At 54.6% G+C, this 19447-nt stretch overlaps 1 protein-coding gene across 12 annotated transcripts in view; it reads right to left on the bottom strand.

Moving 5' to 3' along the window:
* TPCN2 (two pore segment channel 2) overlaps positions 1-10233 on the bottom strand; it is an 85945-nt gene extending 75712 nt beyond the window's left edge. For 8 of the 12 annotated variants that reach the window (XR_008656490.2, XR_008656489.2, XR_010122098.1 and 5 more), the window contains exons 1-5: positions 10005-10205; positions 5001-5065; positions 4289-4365; positions 3734-3911; positions 1526-1642 (exon numbers count right to left, since the gene is read on the bottom strand). Coding sequence is in view for 7 of the 12 variants with exons in the window: in XM_055271099.2 (XP_055127074.1) it covers positions 1526-1642; positions 3734-3911; positions 4289-4365; positions 5001-5065; positions 10005-10113 (546 nt within the window). In the remaining 5 variants the exon portion in view is untranslated. Of the gene's footprint in view, positions 1-1525; positions 1643-3733; positions 3912-4288; positions 4366-5000; positions 5066-10004 lie in introns of all 12 variants that reach the window. The other 4 variants (XR_010122097.1, XM_055271076.2, XM_055271057.2 and 1 more) reach the window with 3 other exon arrangements.
* Positions 10234-19447: the final 9214 nt, after the last annotated feature.

Genomic DNA, 19447 nt, shown 5'->3' with positions numbered 1-19447 from the left:
ACTCCTATGTCCCATAGGAAAAGTTAGCAGAAAACTCCAGCGTTCCAAAGGCAGGACCACCAAGGACTCGGGCCCCTCAGGGAGGAAGGTCCAGTCCCTGTGCCAGGTCAAAAACCCGGGCCAGCTGGGGAGCTGGCGGAGGTGAAGGGAGCACGGAGCAGGTGTCAGAAGAGATCCAGGCAGGGCCCATGGCCAGGTATAAAACCAGGCCTTTATTCCTTTTCTTCCTTACTTGTAACATAGACCTGTGTCTCTTTTTCCTGTCTTCTTCCCCATTCTAATTTCATATAAGGATCCTTGGTGTGGCTTACAATTTAGCCTGTAAGTTACAGAACATGATACAGCTGCCACAACCGTAACTCAGAAATGGTGGTGGGAGGGCCATCCTCGCTCCCCTGGCTGGGGCAGTCACGCGAGAGGCTCTCCCTTTGCAGGGAGGAGGCTGCAGGAAGCTGCCGAGTCAGGGAGACAGGAAGAAGGCGGCCACAGAGGCCCCGCAGCAGCACAACGGGGCTGCCCTCCAGCCACCCTTCTGCTCTGCCGTGCTGTGGACCGCGATGCCGCCTGTTCCAGCTCTCCTCAGCGGCTACTCCCCACCAGGTCCTGCCAGCAGGGCCCTGGGGCAGGCGGAGACAGGAGGTGCACTCACGAGGCTGTTCCTATCAGCTGCACCTGGAGCTTCCAGCCTCCCCATCAGCACTGCTGGGACCAACCTCATTGAGCTTCTGGGAGGCACCAGCGCCCACCAGACAGCACCCCCTCCCAGAGGACAGAGGGCAAGGTCCCAGGTCTATGGGCCCCTCCCCTGGGCCTCCAGGTGCTAACGACCCCCATCTCTCCCCGCTGTCCCCTGCCCAGGGGTGGGGCTGCTCCCAGCAGTTCTGGATTCCACTGGGCTCCTTTCATTGTTAGTTTCTCGGTGCCTGTTTAAGGCCCTCTGTTCATTGTCTCCACAAGGCACCTGCGGGGCTCTGCTTCCCGACAGACCCCAATGGATTCTGCTGACTCTGCACCCACCTCTCCCAGCTCTATTCTCCCAAAGCCCAGGGGGTGCTTCTGGGTGCTTTGAGGGGAAACCAAGGCACTGCGGTGGAAAAGGCTGAGCGTGGCCAGGTGAGGGGGCTTTCTCACTGTCAGACCTCACAGAGCTTGGGGCTTATGACTACAGGGCATGGTGAGGTGCTGGTGTGGCGCTCTCATCAGGGGCTGGACGGCCGAGGCCTTCAGCTAGAGAGCGGAGAGCCGGGAGGCAGAAGTCCTGGAGCTCACTCCCAGGTCTGCCCTCACCAACAGGGCGAGCCAGGAGGAACCCCGTGCCTGTCCAGGCCTCTGTGTCTTCATCTGCGAGACAGGAACAAGGCTCCCCAGCCAACAAGTGAAGGAAGTGCCATGGGAGGTGGGCAGTGCTGGGCGGGTGGGCAGGACGGCTGGCAGGCTCAGGGCTCCATCCCAGCACCCCCGTGGGCCTTGCACCCACACCACCCCCAGAGCTCTCCGCCTGTCTCAGGACCGCCTCACCACCTACCTCATGACACATGAGACTCAGGGACACGGTCCAGTCCACCAGAGACACCACCAGCACCACGAGGTAGCCCAGCAGCCAAAGGTTTTTCTGGAAATGGGCCCACCCAAACAGGTAACCCTGCAAGAGAGACGGGCGGGTGAGCAGCAAGCAGCCCCACATGCTGGTCCTGCAGCCAGAGAATGACGGTGCGCAGGGCAGGGACCAGGCGACCAGAGCAGGGTGCGCCTCCACAACAGTGTGGTCCCCATGGGACGCAGAGCAGCAGTCAGGAGGCCCGAGCTCCCGCCCAAGCCTGCTAGGGACTCGCTGTGTAGTCTCAGGCAGCACCGAAGCTCTCTGGCCTGGGGTCCTCATCAGTAACGGGAGGCTCCTGCCTGTTCTGCCTATCTAACTGACCACCTTGTGCAGGCTGAGAAGACACGGAATGCACTCTGGAAAAGGCTAGAAGAGTACCGGCTCAGTGGGTAGGTCTCCGCCGCCACAGCAAGGCAGTTTGGGAAGTGAGGTCTGGTCTGTTCTTCCCTTACCTAACTGCCATTTCCCATCATCAAGAAAGTCCCCAGAGGGCGGTGGCTCACACCTGTAATCCCAGCACTTTGGGAGGCTGAGGCAGGCAGATCACTCAAGGTCAGGAGTTTGAGACCAGCCTGGCCAACATGGTGAAACCCTGTCTCCACCAAAAATAGAAAAATTAGCCGGGCATGGTGGCAGGCGCCTGTAATCCCAGCTACTTGGGAGGCTGAGGCAGGAGAATCACTTGAACCCAGAAGGCGAAGGTTGCAGTGAGCTGAGATCATGCCACAGCACCCTAGCCTGGGCGACAGAGCAAGACTTTGTCTCAAAAATAAAGAAATAAATAAAAGACAGCCGGGTTGCAGTGGCTCACACTTGTAATCCCAGCACTTTGGGAGGCCGAGGCAGGTGGATCACGAGGTCAGGAGATCAAGACCACCCTGGCTAACACAGTGAAACCCGTCTCTACTAAAAATACAAAAAATTGGCCAGGCATGGTGGCACGAGCCTGTATCCCCAACTGCTGGGGAGGCTGAGGCAGGAGAATCGCCTAAACCCAGGAGGCGGAGGTTGCAGTGAGCCAAGATTGCGCCACTGCACTCCAGCCTGGGCAACAGAGCGAGACTCTGTCTCAAAAATAAATAAATAAATAAAATAAAATAAAAGACAGCCCCCAGAGGTCACAGCTTGCTGATGTACCCTCTCTCACCTTTTGACACTTCTCAAACACACCAACCATTCAAAAAATGCTAATGACAACCTCTTGCCAGTTTCAGTTCCAGTTGAAAAACCCCCAGACCTGCTAACCACATGATGAGCTATAAAGGAAGAAATGAGAAACTGCCCAGGGCCTACAATCACACACATCAGCATCCAGCCACAACCCTCGGTCAGCACACAGCCTGCCCTGCCCACAAGGAACTACAGGGCAGCGCCAGGCAGAGGCCCCACGAGACCGGGAAGCCACGTGAGCCCAAGGCCCAGCCAAGGAGCGGCAGGGCTGGTGCTGAGGACGGCTGCAGCCAGGGCCCGATCTAACACCATGGTCATGGATGGGGGGCCCCTGAGACCGCAGCACTGGAATCACTGTTTGACAAAAATAGAACACGTAGCCTGCACCTCCCTGGAAAGGCACTAAGGCTCTGACGAGGCTCAGAAGCTTAGGTGAGCACCAAAGGCCCACCTCCAGCTTCTGGGAGGACGTGCGTCACCAGAACCCAGAGTCAAATGTGCAGCAGCTGCTGTGTGCATAAGAAACCCCTTTCTGCCCCACACCCACCTCCTCTCCTCTTCTCTTTGGGGTGGCAGGGTGAGCCTTGAGGAGGGACCACCTGGGCCTCACTTATTCACTTGGGACCTCTCCTCACAGCAGCACTGCAGATCCTGGACTGTTCCCAGAGGCCCTGCCAGCCTGCGCCACCCCTGACAGCACACTGGCCCCAGTTCGCATGGTGGAGAGGGAGGAGAGCTGACTGCACACTGGGCTCAGTTTGCATGGTGGAGAGGGAGGAGAGCTGACACAGCCTCTGCCTCAGGCGCTTGCTTGTCCAAGAAAGTGTGCCTTGCTCACCGAGTCAAAGTACAAAGTCTGGGGAAAAGGCAGCTCGCTCCAGAGAATCAGCAACAAACCAGGAGAGCAGTGGCCAGGCGCTGGGAGGCCGCGGCAACACGTAGAGGGCCGGGCACCCGTCTCACCTTCACAGAGAGGTCGGCCGCAAAGACCAGCAGGCAGAGCACCTCGACACTCTCGGTCAGGCCACAGGGTGGCTCCCAGGGGGCAGCGCGGTAGCGCACGTCCGCCGTGCTGGTGAGCGAGGATGGGGTCTCGATAAAAGCCAAAAACAGGATCAAGAAGATGGTGAAGCTCAAAGTCCTGGAAAGGGGACAGAAACATGAAAACACAGGAGACAGCAGCCCTCAGGGCCCAGAGGCTGATCAGGAGCTTCCCCAGTCCAAAGCGCGGGAGCTGGCGCTGCCTGAGCGTGGACACTCGTGACTGGGGAGATCACAAATCTGCTCAAAGCTCCATTGCCAAGGGCTGACCACAGCATTCCAGAAAGGAACCCTTGTTGTAGAAGGAGCTTTCCATCACAGGCCGTCTCCTTTCCAGAAAGGATGATGGTAACCGCTCTATCTATGTAGCGGGGAGCCTGCCTGGACCCTGACACCAGGTGATCCCCAGGTGAGGGCCAGCCTCCCCCACCACGCAAGCCGGCAGGAACCCTGAGTTCCACATGGGTGCATTCTCACCGTTGGCATACGTTCGAGTAATACCGTCGGTAAAGCCACATCGAGCTGGCATCCACCCGGTGGTTGATGGAGCGATACTAGAAGCAAAAAGTCACACGAGGCATGACAGGGGTACACACAGGGTGGGCCGTGACCGGAGCCCCACACCACACACGAGACAGGCCCAAGTGTCAGGCTGTGGATCACAGGGGACGCTTCAGCGTGTGGACATGGCCGGCCCTGACCCAGCAGGCCCACACCATCACAAACCACCATCACAAACCACGAGGTTTCCCAACACACAAGACTTCACAGGCCACACACCCTGGGTGGGTGGGTCGTGAGCAAACGCTCAGGGAACACTTGCTGAGGGCACAGCTGTGCCCGTGTCTGCCTGTGAGGCTCTCTCTTCTCTGTGCAAGGCTGACCCTCCCATGCCCCGTGCAGCCGTGTCATCTTCCAGGATGCCCCCACCCACCCAGGACCTAGAATGGGGTGGTCCACGACAGGCCTCAGAACATGGTGCATCAAAGCAGCAAATGTGTCCAGGATGCAGAAGACAAGTTCTCTGGGGACTGATGGAGAGCCATGCCCAGAGGCTCCACCCTCAGTTCTCTTAACCTACAGTCCAGCAACGGAGGCCTTGGACCCAGTCAGTCACCCCTGGAGGGGCGAGCCAATCGGAGGGCGGCCCACCCCCCAGGCCCGGCCACTGGGAGCAGGTACCACCAACCTGAATAGCATCTTCGATGAAGACCACAGCCTGATCAATGCAGAGGTCCCACCTGGCCGCAGCACCTGCAGGCAGAGGGGACACATCAGGTGACCAGGCGGGATGATATGGCCTCACCCTCCAGGACACCCATGATCAAGGAAAGATGCCGGCTGCAGTTCTTCCCAAGGCCGTTTGTAAAGAGATGACTCCACCCAGCAGTGGGGCTGCACGTACCTGCCCGGGGCAGGAACCAAACGAGGTGAGTGCCTCGGCATCACATGCACAGGCCAGGCCCAGGGCACGGCACCTCCGCATGCAGCGCACACACCCAGCAAGCCCGTGAGAAGCGGCGCGTCCTGCAGGGCCCTGCCACCAGCCTTAGGGTTCAGAGCCCGGCTCCTCCACATGCTGGCAGGAAGGCTGTGGCTGGCTCCTCCTCTGTCAAGTGGGGCTATTTACAGCCACCCAATCGGCTCTCCAGAGGGTACTGTGAGATGCAACGCAGGAGCGCAAGAGCCCCCTGCCACGCTCCCCAAGCATGCTCGGTACACGGGGCTGCTGTCACCCCTCTTCCGCTCGGCCCTACCTGGCTCCTGCACAGCCTTCATGAGCCAGGACACTGCACCCAGTGTCCCACCCACCCCCATCAAACCAGACCTCGGATTCAACACCAACAGGGAGAACTGGCATCTAGAACCCGAAGGCGCCGCTGTGAGGCTTCATGAGAGCTACGAAGGTCCCGTCCCTTCACTGTCCCGGTCCATGGGCCCAGGCAAGCCCACCCAAATCACTCCCAGAGTCAGAGCTGCGGGAACGCCCGAGTCCCCCAGCCTCTGCGGGTGCCTTCTGTGGTGAAGGGTGGCTGCCCGCCTTTACCAACAGCACAAGCAGGGTGGAGCCTCCCGGCAGGCCTGGGCAAAAGCGGCAGTGGCTCCTGACTAGGAGGGGCCTTCAGGAAAAGTCAGGCGGCATAGAAGCCAGGACCCAGCACCCTGGCCTGCTCACAAGCCCCTCACCCGCCACGGAGCAGCCAGCGGGCGCACCTGGTCAGCCACTGAGCCACTGCGGGGGGCCTGGGCCACCCACCCGCATCGCAGGCACAGGCCACCTCTGTGGCCTCGCTGCGGAGCTGCTCCTCAGCAGGCCAAGAGGAGAGGAAAGCTCAACCGGAAGCAACTGAGGAGCCCAGAGAGGCTGACACTTCCAGCATGGGGAGAGGGTGAAGCAGCTGCTTTTTCAGTTGAGATTCGGCTCTTACACCTGGCCCCTTGGGGCCCACAGCTGCACCAAGACAAGGTGGTGACATGGGAGGCAGCAGCAGAGGCTTCAGGAGGTGCTGGTCCCCAGGCAGAGCACCAGGCCATGACCCGCCCACGCCGCTGGCCATCCTGAGGGATGCAGCTGCCCCTGTCCTCGGGGCTCCTGCTTGTGGGCATGAGGTAGAGGCAGCTGGGCCCTGGACGGATTAGAGGTGTGGGGGGGCCCCAGACAGAGGCAGGAGACCGGACCCCACCCTCGCTCTGCCCGGCCCTGCTGCACTGCCAGGAGCAAGAGCCTTCCCTCCCTGTGGCTTTGGTGCCCACATGCACAACCACGAGATCCACCCTGAGGACACCCGAATGTCTCCCCAGGGAAGCTCTGAAAGTGGCTACTGTTTATGTCCCCTGAGCACATCCTGGGATCGCTGTGAACAGAAGCCACACTGTTTTGTTCCCTGCTGTATCTGCAGAGCCCAGAACTCAAACACACAGGACTCAAAGCTGATTTATCCCATGAATAAATGAACAGCCCCAAGGGGAGCCTGGGGGACCCGCGATCTGAGAGGCTCCACCTTACCAGATTCCCTGGGTGAAGACAGAATCTCTACCAGGAGAGATATAGTGATACAAGCTTCTTAGACAACAGACAAGCGGCCGAGTTCCGGGGCTCACTCCAGCCCCAGGACCATGGAAAGTGCTCACATCCACCCAGGCCAGCCATCCCGGGCCAACAGTGGTGGGCACCGCTGGAACCATCCAGCACTTGTGCTTCCCTTTCGCCTGGCTTTTTGCTTGCTGGTTTGTAAAATTCTGGGTCTGGCCATCCTCGGTTTCACCCTGCAACAGCCCAAGGATCTTGTTCCAAACACTCACAAGCACATCACAGCTTCCCCTGGGTCCCCACTATTCCAGGCCCACACTCCACCCTAGCCTGGCACTGCAGGTTCCCACATTTGCCAGCCTACCTCTCTCCTGCCTTTTAACCCTCTGTGCCACTCATTCTGAACTGGGCTCTGCCAAGGCCATGCTCTCCAAAGCCTCCAACCCTTTACTCAGGCTGCTGCTTCTGCCAGGAGCACCATCCCCCAATTTGTGGGTCCAGGGACTCCCTTGGGGCAGCTCGCCCCACCCTGAGCTCATCACCCTGCGGGACAATCACCTGTCCACGCACCATCACCACACCGGGGCTGAAGGGTTCTGCAGGGCACAGAGAACAGCAGGGGCTGAGATGCTGCATCCGGCACACCAGGCCACAACACGGCTTCCTAATCCAAGCCTCTGCCCCGCAACATCCAGGTCTGAGCTCCCGCTCCCCTCTTTCCAGGCTCCAGGCTGCACAACCTGTGTAGGGTCCTGACCAGCACTGCCTGTGTGACCCTGGGCAAGTCCCTTAACCTCTCGGTGCTCCAGGTCCTCATGGACCCCCACCCAATAGGAGCTAAGTACAGACTGAATGACTTACTATAGCCAGAGTGCTTTGCTAAGTGAGCCCTTCATAAGCATTGTTACTCTGAAAGCCTCTGTAGCATCGCAATCCCTTGTCCTCTGACTTGTTTGATAACCAGTAAAAGTGTGATTTTCTGACCCAGAAACAAGAGAAAACAACTGTTCTCAACCTTTGACTCTGGCCCCATCACGTGGGGCCAAATCAAAACGACCCAACAGCAGGGTCCACTGGGGTCCTCAGGGCGCCCACAGCAGCGGGCGCCCACAGCAGCGGCCCCCCCCCACCACCACCTGTTGGTAAGAGACCAACCACAGGACTTGCAAACCAGAGCACAGGGCCTTCATTTCAAAGCCTGGCACAGGCCTCACCACAGAGACTGAATGAGCCTTTCGGAGTCTTCACGGCTCCATAGTCTGCCAGTCTTGCCGGGGACCCTGGCCAAGGGGATTTGGAACACAGAACGTCCTGTCCACGTTCTCAGAAGCCCTGGCTGAGACCACAGCATAGGGACAAAGAGCGCTCCCTGAGAGCCTCCTCTCATCAGCCACACTGCCCAGCAGAGCGGGTCTCACCTGCCAGGGCCAGGACCTGCAATGATCACAGTGCTTACCTAGGACGGCCACTGGCCCCCACACCAGCCCACCGAGCCCTGTGCTGAGGACAAACTCTGGATTCTCTCTGAATCCTCACAATGCCTGCCAGGCAGTCCCTAGTATTAGCTCCCTTTTACTGAGATTCAGAAAGGTGAAGCATGGCCAGGCACAGTGGCTCACACCTGTAATCCCACCACTTTGGGAGGCCAAGGCAGGCAGACCACCTGAGGTCAGGAGTTTGAGACCAGCCTGGCCAACACGTGGAAACCCCATCTTTACTAAAAATACAAAAATTAGCCAACCGTGGTGGCGGGTGCCTGTAGTCCCAGCTACTTGGGAGGCTGAGGCAGAAAAATCGCTTCAACCCAGGAGGTGGAGGTCGCAGTGAGCTGAGATCACGCCACTGCCCTCCAGCCTGGGTGACAGAGTGATATGCCACCTCAAAAAAGAAACAGAAAGGTTAAGCAACCTGCCAAGGACACAGCCAGGGCAGCCCCAGAAAGGCGCCTAGACCCCTAGACACAAAGTCTGTGTTCCCTGAATGCTGCCATATGCTGGGCATCTCATCAAGGGGCCTGCCAGAGCTGCTCCCTGCAGATCTCGTTCCTGACTGGTCCCAGGAAGCACCTGAAGAACTTCCTGGAGGCAGCTTCTGAGGTGAGCAGACATGGTGGCCACCTCGGCCTCTGGTTTTTCATCTCGTCTGGGTCTCCTCCTTGGCCCCTCATTACTCCATGGATGGGCACATGCCACAGACCAGTGGGTGGGCACCAGGATTCCAACCCAGTTCCTTCCAGACAGAGGAGGAAAGAAGGAAAGAGAGGCCAGAGAGGGAAGCAGCCAGGTGTGAACTCTCAGAGCGGTTCAAGCAGCAGCCGCACCAGAACAGAGGGCTGTGACCTTGGGCAGGTCTCAGGGCCTCTCTGGGCCTCAGTTTCCTCATCTGTAAAGTGAAGCTAAGGTCCTTCCACCTCTAATCCAGAACCTAATTCCCCTGGTGTCAGCGAGGGGCGGACGTACCCCACCCTCGGGGGGGGATTCAGCAATCTTCAGACCAGGACAAAAAACAGGAAGGGCAGGAGGGAGTGGGGAGGGGACTCTGGGCTGACGGACAGCAAGGAGAGGAAGCCGCCCCCGTCTAGGGGGCCCGCCCCAGCCCCACGGGAAGTGGGACCGGGAAAGGCACCCTACAAAGAAAGGACTCCTAGCTCCCAGCTGGTTCGAATCCCACCTCGGCCACTTACTGGCTGTGTGACCTTGGGTAGGGTAACGCCTCTCTGTGAGCCTCTGCTTTTTCCAGAAGAAACGGGACAAATCAAAGTGCTGCCTTCTCTGAGTCAATCAGTTGACCCTCATTACGACGACCCTCGGGAAGTATGGGGTCTGGGCCCGCCCGGGCACACGGAAGGTGCCTGCCGCAGGGGGCCGGTTCCCTCGGGGCTGCCCAAGGCTGGGCGAGGGCCTCTCCGCCCGGCTGGTCGGGATCAGGACGCGACACAGAAGCGATCCCAGCTCTGCCCTGACCCCGGTCCGGGTCCGCAGGACGCAGCCCACTCGCCCTCAGAACACCGGCTCGCCTGGCACCCGGCGCGGCCCGGGCCCGGCTCGGACTCGAACCTGGTGGGGGCGCGCCCGGCAGAACGCGGGGCGCTGGGACAGCGGGACCCCCACGCGCGACCCTGGTCTCCCGGGCCAGTCCCCTCCCCAGGTCCGGGCGGCTCACCAGGGCCGACTTGGATGCTGCGGTAAGTGGCCAGCCCCGCCAGGCAGTCGCCGCCACCGCCGCGGGCCCGGCCCAGCAGGGGCTCCGACTCCGCCTGGGGTTCCGCCATCCGGTAGCCCTCGCGCGGGACCGGACCCTCAGAAGCTCAAGCGCCGAGGGCGCCCAGCTCCACTGCGCAGGCGCGGAGGCCCCGCCCCTGGCGTTCTGGCTGGGGAGCGGACGGCGCTGTGACGCATGGGATCCCTGCACTCCCAGCCAATGAGAACGGGGTCTCCTGAGTGGGGCGGAGCTAAAGGGCCCCGCCCCTCGGAGGTGTTGCTCATCTTCCTTCCACCCAGGGCGGCGTAGAGTTCTGGGGCTTAAGGGCCGAGGGCTGGGGAGGAAATACGTTCTCAAAGGATGGTCTTTCCAGGCAGAAGCTTCAGCAACACTTGGAAACATTTTAGAAATGCAAATTCTTGGGCCCTTCTAAACCTACCGAATCAGCAACTCTGCGGGGAGGACCCAGGAATCTGTGTTTTTTTTTTTTTTTTTTTTTTTTTTGAGACGGAGTCTCGCTCTGTCGCCCAGGCTGGAGTGCAGTGGCGCAGTCTCGGCTCACTGCAAGCTCCGCCTCCCGGGTTCACGCCATGTTCCTGCCTCAGCCTCTCCGAGTAGCTGGGACTACAGGCGCCCGCCACCACGCCCGGCTGATTTTTTTATATTTTTAGTAGAGACAGGGTTTCACCGTGGTCTCGATCTCCTGACCTCGTGATCCGCCCGCCTCGGCCTCCCAAAGTGCTGGGATTACAAGCGTGAGCCACCGCGCCCGGCCTAGGAATCTGTGTTTTAACAAGCATTCGGGGTGATTCTGATGCATGTGAGTATTGAGTACCTGGGGTGACTGCAAAGCACTCCCCCCAGAATGGACCTGGAGTTTACCCTCTGATGGTGAAATTAGGAGGATTCAATATCATTAAGGGAAAACTTTAAAAACATATGACACACTTTAAAAATATTTACAATATATATAAAAAGTTTTCAACGTTAATGCATAAAGACCTTGTATTCGTTTTCTATTGCTACAGTGACAAATTACCACAATCTTAAAATATAAAATAACTCCCGTTCATTATCTTTCAGTCCTGCGGGGCAGGAAACCTCCTATCTCAGGGCCTCACGAGGCTAAAGTCAAAATGTCAGCTGCCGTGGGCTCTTATCTGCAGACTCTGGGGAAAGCTCACTTCCAGGCTCACCCAGGATGTTAACAGAATTGTCTCCATGGGCCTAGGACTGAAGTCTTCTTGCTGGATGTTGGCTGGTGTCATTCTCACTCCTAGAGGCCACTGCATTCCTTTCACGATGGCTTGAACACCTCCATCATCAGAGCCAGCAAGCAAGAGCACACTGAAGACGCTTCAAGATGCAGCAAGATGCCTGTAATCCCAACCCTTTGGGAGGCCGAGGCAGGTGGATCACGAGGTCAGGAGATCGAGACCATCCTGGCCAACATGGTGAAGCCCCGTCTCTACTGAAATACAAAAAGTTAGCCAGACGTGGTGGCACGTGTCTGTAGTCCCAGCTACTCAGAGGCTGAGGCAGGGGAATCGCTTGAACCCGGGAGGCGGAAATTGCAGTGAGCCGAGATTGCGCCACTGCACTCCAGCCTAGCAACAGAGCAAGACTCCAGCTCAAAAAAAAAGGCTACAAGACGCTTCCAATCTCTGTGACTTCCCCTTCTGCCACATCTCTTTACTTTTTCCCCCTCTTTTGGGGAGGGGAGAGGGTTTAAAATAAATATAAAATTTACCATCATAACTGTGAAAGGAAAATAAATCTCAGGACCCCAAAATCACTAAGCCAAAGGGAAAAGTCAAGCTGGGAACTGCGTTGGGCAAACTGCCTCGCCTTTTCTTCTTTAATAAAACAGCTACAAAGATTTAAAAGGCTACATACCTCCCTCACAATTTGCCCACTAGGAAATTTTTTGTGGGCCCCCAAGATCTTTACCCTAAAACGGTTTGTTGAATTTTACCCTGACAATGTAAATTGACAACTGATCTTCACAGGTTCCGAACAAAGGATGGAACTCTAAGTCATCCCTCTGCTCACCTGATTGCTTCCTCTGGTGTAAAAGTGCAGATTCACTGAGCCAGACTAAGGCATAAGTGACTATTCCTCTACCCCCGCAACCTGTACATTGTGTATTTCAGTGAAAGGCTGATCAAAGACTCAAAAGAATGCAACCTTTGTCTCTTATCTCTCCACATATTTTTAAAATTTCTCCCTCTTTCCCAATATCCACCCTTTCCCCCTCCCGCCTTTTTTTTCTAAGACAGTCTTGCTTCATTGCCCAGGCTAGAGTGCAGTGGCGCGATCTCAGCTCACTCAGCAACCTCCGCCACCACACCTGGCCTCTTTCCCTTTTAAATATTGAAGCCCTACAACTCATCCTTGGAGGAAGGCATAGACCTGCCTCCCAGGCACTCCTTAACCTTGGCAAAATAAACTTACTAAATAGATTGAGACCTGTCTCAGATATTTTTAGTTCACATAACTATATTAAATACATTAATGATGCTATACAACTATCACCTCCAACTCCAGAACTCTTTTTATCTTGCAATACTGAAATTCTGGACCCATTAAGCACTGACTCCTCATTTCCTCAGCCCCTGGAAACCACCATTCTCCTTTCTATCCCTAAGATTTTGGCGACTCTAGGTTCCTCATATAAGTGGAATCCTGCAGTATTTGTTCTTTTGTGACTGGCATATGTCATTTAGCCTAAAATCCTCAAGGTTCATCCACGTAGCATGTGTCCAAATTTCCTTCCTTTGTAAGGCTGAATAATACCCCACTGTATGTATCCATGACATTTTGCTTACTCATTCATCCATGGATGGGCACTGGGTTGCTTCCACATTTTGACTATTGTGAATAATGCTGCTGTTAACATGAGTGTACAAATAATTTGTCAAGACTCTGCTTTCAGGCCAGGTGTGGTGGCTCACGCCTGTAATCCCAGCACTTTGGGAGGCCGAGGTGGGCGGATCACCTGAGGTCAGTAGTTCGAGACCAGCCTGACCAACATGGTGAAACTCTGTCTCTACTAAAAATACAAAAATTAGCCAGGGGTGGTGGCGGGTGCCTGTAATCCCAGCTACTCAGGAGGCGGAGACAGGAGAATCGCTTGAACCTGGGAGGCAGAGGTTGCAGCAAGCCAAGGGCTCATATGATTATGTCTGAGGCATTCAAGCCAGAGCGACTCCATCTTGAGTGAGGACTAGGAGAAATGAGGCTGGGACTTGCTGCGACTCCATCTTGAGTGAGGACTAGGAAAAAGGAGGCTGGGACTTGCTACGACTCCATCTTGAGTGAGGACTAGGAAAAAGGAGGCTAGGACTTGCTACGACTCCATCTTGAGTGAGGACTAGGAAAAATGAGGCTGGGACTTGCTGGGACTCCATCTTGAGTGAGGACTAGGAAAAATGAGGCTGGGACTTGCTGCGACTCCATCTTGAGTGAGGACTAGGAAAAAGGAGGCTGGGACTTGCTGCGACTCCATCTTGAGTGAGGACTAGGAAAAATGAAGCTGGGACTTGCTGGGACTCCATCTTGAGTGAGGACTAGGAAAAAGGAGGCTGGGACTTGCTGCGACTCCATCTTGAGTGAGGACTAGGAAAAATGATGCTGGGGCTTGCTGGGCTGCATCCCAGCAAGTGAGGCATTCCCAGCCTCTAGATGTTCACAGTTAAGGGAACAGATTGATAATGTTTACTAAGCAGACCTAGACTTGGGAGTGTCCTGATATCCTGATATCTTGAGAACAGAAGCATCCCTAATTTTGCTTTAAAGATAATAATATCAATTCTTGCAAAATACAGTAATTAAGAAAATTATCACAAACCCCAGTGGCAGAGCACATGTCCTCATGATCTTTGATCTTTTTTCATCCTATATATAAACGAGTATTATACCTAGGGTGGACACGTTCCTCCTTACTTTCTGGAACATCCTAACTCTGTCTATGGAGCAGCTGTTCTGTCACCACTTTACTTTCTTTTTTTTTTTTTTTGAGACGGAGTCTCGCTCTGTCACCAGGCTGGAGTGCAATGGCGCAATCTCAGCTCACTGCAATCTCCGCCTCCCAGGTTCAAGCGATTCTCCTGTCTCAGCTTCCTGAGTAGCTGGGATTACAGGCACCCGCCACCACACCTGGCTAATTTTTGTATTTTTAGTAGAGATGGAGTTTCACCATGTTTGTCAAGCTGGTCTGGAACTCCTGACCTCAGTTGATCCGCCTGCTTCAGCCTCCCAAAGTGCTGGGATTACAGGCATGAGCCACCGCGCCTGGTCTCTCTTTTATTTTATTTTATTTTATTTTATTATTTTATTTTATTTTTCTGAGACAGAGTTTCACTCTTGTCCCACAGGCTGGAGGGCAGTGGCACGACCTCGGCTCACTGCAACCTCCACCTCCTGGATTCAAGCGATTCTCCTGCCTCAGCCTCACAAGTAGCTGGAATTACATGCACATGCCACCACGCCCAGTTAATTTTTGTGTTTTTAGTAGAGACGGGGTTTCACCATGTTGGCCAGGCTGGTCTCGAACTCCTGACCTCAGGTGATCCACCCGCCTAGGCCTCCCAAAGTGCTGGGATTACAGGCACGAGCCACCGCACCTAGCCTACTTTACTTTCTTAATAAACTTGTTTTTGCGTTGCACTGTGGACTTGCCCTGAATTCATTCTTGTGGAAGAGCCAAGAACCCTCTCTTGGGATCTAGATCAGGACCTCTTTCTGGTAACAATTAAACTGGGCTCATCAGATAATCTAGGATGATCTCCCTAATTTAAGATCAGCTCATTCGCGACTTCAATCGCATCTACAAAATCCTTTTTGCCATCTCATCTAACACAACCACGGGCCGGACACCAGGAGTGAAGATCATGGGTGCCAAAATTCTGCTTCCTGCAGAGCCTTTAAATTCCCATAAATTCAGCCTTAAATTCCACATATGGGAAAAGACTTGAACTAGAAGTTCCCAAGAAAGAGGAAATATCAATGAGGAATGCCTAAAATAAAGCTCCATCTCGTTAGGCTACAAAGGGATGCAAATTAAAGTAACAATGAAATCACTGAACTCCTAAGTCAGCAAATGTTTAAAAGATGACACAGCTCTAGGGAACAGACTAGGGTCGAGAGACATCCCAGGATGTGGCCACAAGTTTGAGTTTTGTTTTTGTTTTTGTTTTGTTTTGTTTTTTTGTTTTGTTTTGACAAGGAGCATACATTTTAAAACATGAAAAAAGTATAAGATATTTTTATTTCGAAGAAAGGAAATAATAGATGCACGCAGCTGTCTGCAAAAACGGCACATCCCAATAAATTGTCTTTATTGCCACTAAAGAATTCCCTTGATGTTTGGGTACACAACTCCAGAGGCCCTAGTGGAATGTGGTTCCCAGTAAGCAGTTACACCATGTGGAGTGTGATACAGGAGGGAGCTCAGAAGGAGCAGAAACAAACAATGGGGGCAGGGCCCAGTGAGGTCCCGCAAGAGGGCGCTAAGACTGGGATGGCAATGTCCTGTTCCTGGCACAGCCAGAATGGGGCGCAGACAATTGGCATCTGGGCTGTGTCCCTCACAGGCATTCAGTGAGTCTGTTGCCACGTACTTACGGGTCTCGGGGGGAGAGAGAAAGAACTAGTGTAGGGGCCCCTCTGGGTAGCACCATCCTCACAGCAGCCTGGCAGTCACCGTTTGTGGGTGTTCTGGGCCCTGGCTTAGGGACCCATCACCAAGGGAGCAGTGCTAGCCTGGGAGTAAAACTAGAGAGACACAGCCAGGCACGGTGGCTCACGCCTGTAATCCCAGCACTTTGGGAGGCCGAGGAGGGCAGATCACTTGAGGTCAGGAGTTCAAGACCAGCCTGGCCAACATGGTGAAACCCCGTCTCTACTAAAAATACAAAAATTAGCCGGGCATGGTGGCCCACGCATATCATCCCGGCTACTCAGGAGGCTGAGTGAGGCAGGAGAATTGGTTCAACCAGGGGGCAGAGGTTGCAGTGAGCCGAGATCATGCCACTGCACTCCAGCCTGGGCAACAGAGCGAGACTCCATCTCAAAAAAGAAAAAACTACAGAGACACCAGCCCAGCCTCTGCAGGACCTCAGGCAAGTCACAGCACTTTTTGGCTGCTCAGTTGCCTCTTCCGTGAGGTGGGGGCGTAACAAGCCCAAGCCCCCTGTGCTGGGTGAAGGGGGTCTTCCCAGACACACGTGCCTCCAATAGCGGAGGTCCAGGCCCTGGCTCGAGCTGCTCCTTCGGGGCCAGTTGCTCTGCAAGGTTGACCAGGAACCACCCCCCAGCCAGCCCTGCCCAGCAAGCATTTACTGAGCGCCTCGTATGTGCTATGCACTCTTCTAGGTGCTGTGGATACAATAGAGGGGAGAGCAAAATGGGGATCTGCTGCTGGCTCTGCTGATTCCACACCTACACTGGCCCAGCTGTGAGATGCTGGGCGCATCACCCCCTCTCTGAGCCTCAGTTTCCCCATCTCTAAAGTGGGGAGAGAATTGCACCTCACATGGCTGTAGGGAGGATTCGAACAAGATGACATGTGTCCGAAGTGGGGCCAATGGGAAGCACTTGGTGAAGGGGGCACCCTTCCAGTAGGCACAGTCTGAGTGCCCGGCCCCATCCTCAGAGCTCTTTGCCTCTCTGGTCCAGCAGAGGAGACAGAACCCAGAAAGAGGAGGCTATAACAGCATTTCCCAGACCCAGAGAAGGGGCACAGACTCAGTGGCTCTGGCCACCTCCCCTTCAAGGCTATACAGTCCAGAAAGGCCCCCGCAATCCTTTTAGGGAGGGAGAAACTGATCCCAGAGGCAAGAAGGGCTTGGCCAAGATCTCCCCTTATCTGCAGCCGAGGTTGGGTGAAGCCACCAGTCCTCCTGCCTGCCCCATCCATGGGTCTTTCTGGTGCCCCAGACTGGGAGGCAGTTCTGCAGTGGACTCAAGGCAGGGCAGTGACGTCCTTTGACCCTGTCCCACTTATCCCCTACCCTTATCTTTCTCTCTCCTTTCTCTTCCACCCTACCCACCACTGTTCCTCTTCCTCAGCCCAGAGAAGAGAAATAACCCTTCCACAATCCCTGTTCAGGTGATGGCAGAAGCCGTCCTAGAACCAGGGATGCTGGCCAGGTGTGGTGGCTCACGCCTGTAATCCCAGCACTTTGGGAGGCCAAGACAGGCAGATCACCTGAGGTCAAGAGTTCGAGACCAGCCTGGCCAACATAGCAAGACCCCATGTCTACTAAAAGTATAAAAAATTAGCCTCGTGTGGTTGTGTGCACCTGTATTCCCAGCTACTGGGGAGGCTGAAACAGGAGAATCACTTGAACCTGGGAGGCGGAGGTTGCAGTGAGCCAAGAGCATGCCACTGTACTCCAGCCTGGGCGACAGAGCAAGACTCCATCTCAAAAAAAAAAAAAAAAAAGAACCAGGGTTCCTGGATCTCCAGTCCCCTCAGGCCACTGGACACAGGGCTACAGCAAACAGGTCACAAAGTCATTCATTCCCTGATGGGCGTGCTGCTGCACTGAGGCTGGGGGTAAGGCAAGAAAGAGGTAGGTTACGGGAGGGAGCTATGGGAGGCAGGCAGCGTCAACCCAGATGATTTTGATGTGCAGCCCCCTCAGCAGGGCACAACTTACATTGGAAGTGGAAGCACTTGCTGCACCCTGTAGACTCCTGCACCCAGACAGATGTAACCCTTCATTATTCCTAACACTGAGCATGCATACTATGGCTTTGGAATTACGGTCAGCTGAATTAGCTTAGTGCTCACCAAACGTCAGTCATTGTTCTTCCACCCCTTGCTGTTTGCCATCCCACACCCATCTGTACATCCATTTATCTTATGGTTCTCTTCAAATTGATTTAGATTGATTCATTTTCTCTACTTAGTTTCATTGCAAGTAATAAACACTAAAACTCAATTTGATGTGTTCTATTTTTCTAAGAGATGTTAAAATAAATATGTGTGTTAGTTATCTATGGCCATATAACAACCCCAAAACCTAGTGGTTTAAAACAATGCTGATGATCTCCTAGTTTTTCTTAGGATCTCTTAGTTTTTTTTAGGAATCTGAATGCAGCTTGGCTGAGTGCCTCAGACTCTGGGTCTCCCAAGAGGTTGCAATCAAGGTGTCAGCCAGGGCTGCAGTCATCGCAAGGTCTCTGACCTGTTTTTACTCACATCTCTGACACCAAATGTGTGGGATATTTTTTCCCACACACCAACCAAATCTCTGGACACCAAGTGAGCATCCTACAATTCCATTTAATTCTGACACTATCTTCCTGGAGTTAATGCAGATCCCACATGTTAAGGGATCCCACAAGACTGCCCCCACTTCAGATGTCAGTTGAAAGTCCAGGGCCTCCTGCACTAATGGCAGACCAGCTATAAATTGAAGGTTCCCCCAATCTCCTCCTCAAGTTAAATAATTTGCTAGAATGGCTCATAGAACTCAGGAAAACAGTCTACATACCATTACCAGTTTATTATAATGGATACAACTCAGGAAAAGCCAAATCGAAGAGATGCATAGTCGAGGTATGGGAGAGGGGCTCCATGCCCTCTCTGGGCCCGCCACCCTCCCAGAGCCTCCATATGTGCACCAAACCAGCTCTCTGTATTCTGTTGTTCTCATGAGATCCAGTGTTTTTATAGAGGTTCCATCACACAGGCATGCTTGACTGAATCATTGGCCATTGGTGATTGAACTCAATCTCTGGCCCCTCTCTCCTCCCTGGAGGTTGGGGGTGAGGCTGAAAGTTGCAACCTTCAATCACGTGGTTGGTTCCTCTGGCTACCAGCCCCCAACCTCCATGAGTCACCTCATTAGAATAAACTCAAGTATGGTTGAAGGGGGCTTATTATGAGTAACAAAAGACACTTCTCTCACTCCTTTCACTTAGGAAATTCCAGTGGTTTTAGAAACTCTATGCTAGGAACCCTAGATGAAAACCAGATATACACTCTTTATTATATTACAATAGCAGAAAGCTGCCCCAGGGAAGGGTCCTCTTCCAAGCTTGCTCAGTGGCTGTGGGCTGGATTGAGCTCTTCACCAGCTACTGAACTGAGGGCCTCAGTTTCTTAGAGGCTGTTACCCAAAGGCTTCCCTCAGCTCCCTGCCATATGCGCCTCTCCACAGGGCAACTCACCACGTGGTGGCTGGCTTCACCAGAGCAAGCAAACAAGAAGAGCCCAAGAGAAGACTAACAAGATGGAAGTCACCATCCTTCCAACCTAATCTCGGAAGTGACATCTCATCACTCTTGCTGTATTCTATCAGGTAGAAGCAAGTCACCAGGTCCAGCCCACCCGCAAGGGGAGGGAACAGCAAAGCTGTGACCACCAAGAGGTAGGAGTCCTTGGGGGTCTT

This window comes from Symphalangus syndactylus, chromosome 1 (genome assembly GCF_028878055.3).
Source record: "Symphalangus syndactylus isolate Jambi chromosome 1, NHGRI_mSymSyn1-v2.1_pri, whole genome shotgun sequence".
Classification (NCBI taxonomy): domain Eukaryota; kingdom Metazoa; phylum Chordata; class Mammalia; order Primates; family Hylobatidae; genus Symphalangus; species Symphalangus syndactylus.
The sequence above is the reverse complement of the archived record's forward strand: the minus strand, read 5'-3'. Positions and strand labels throughout refer to the sequence as shown.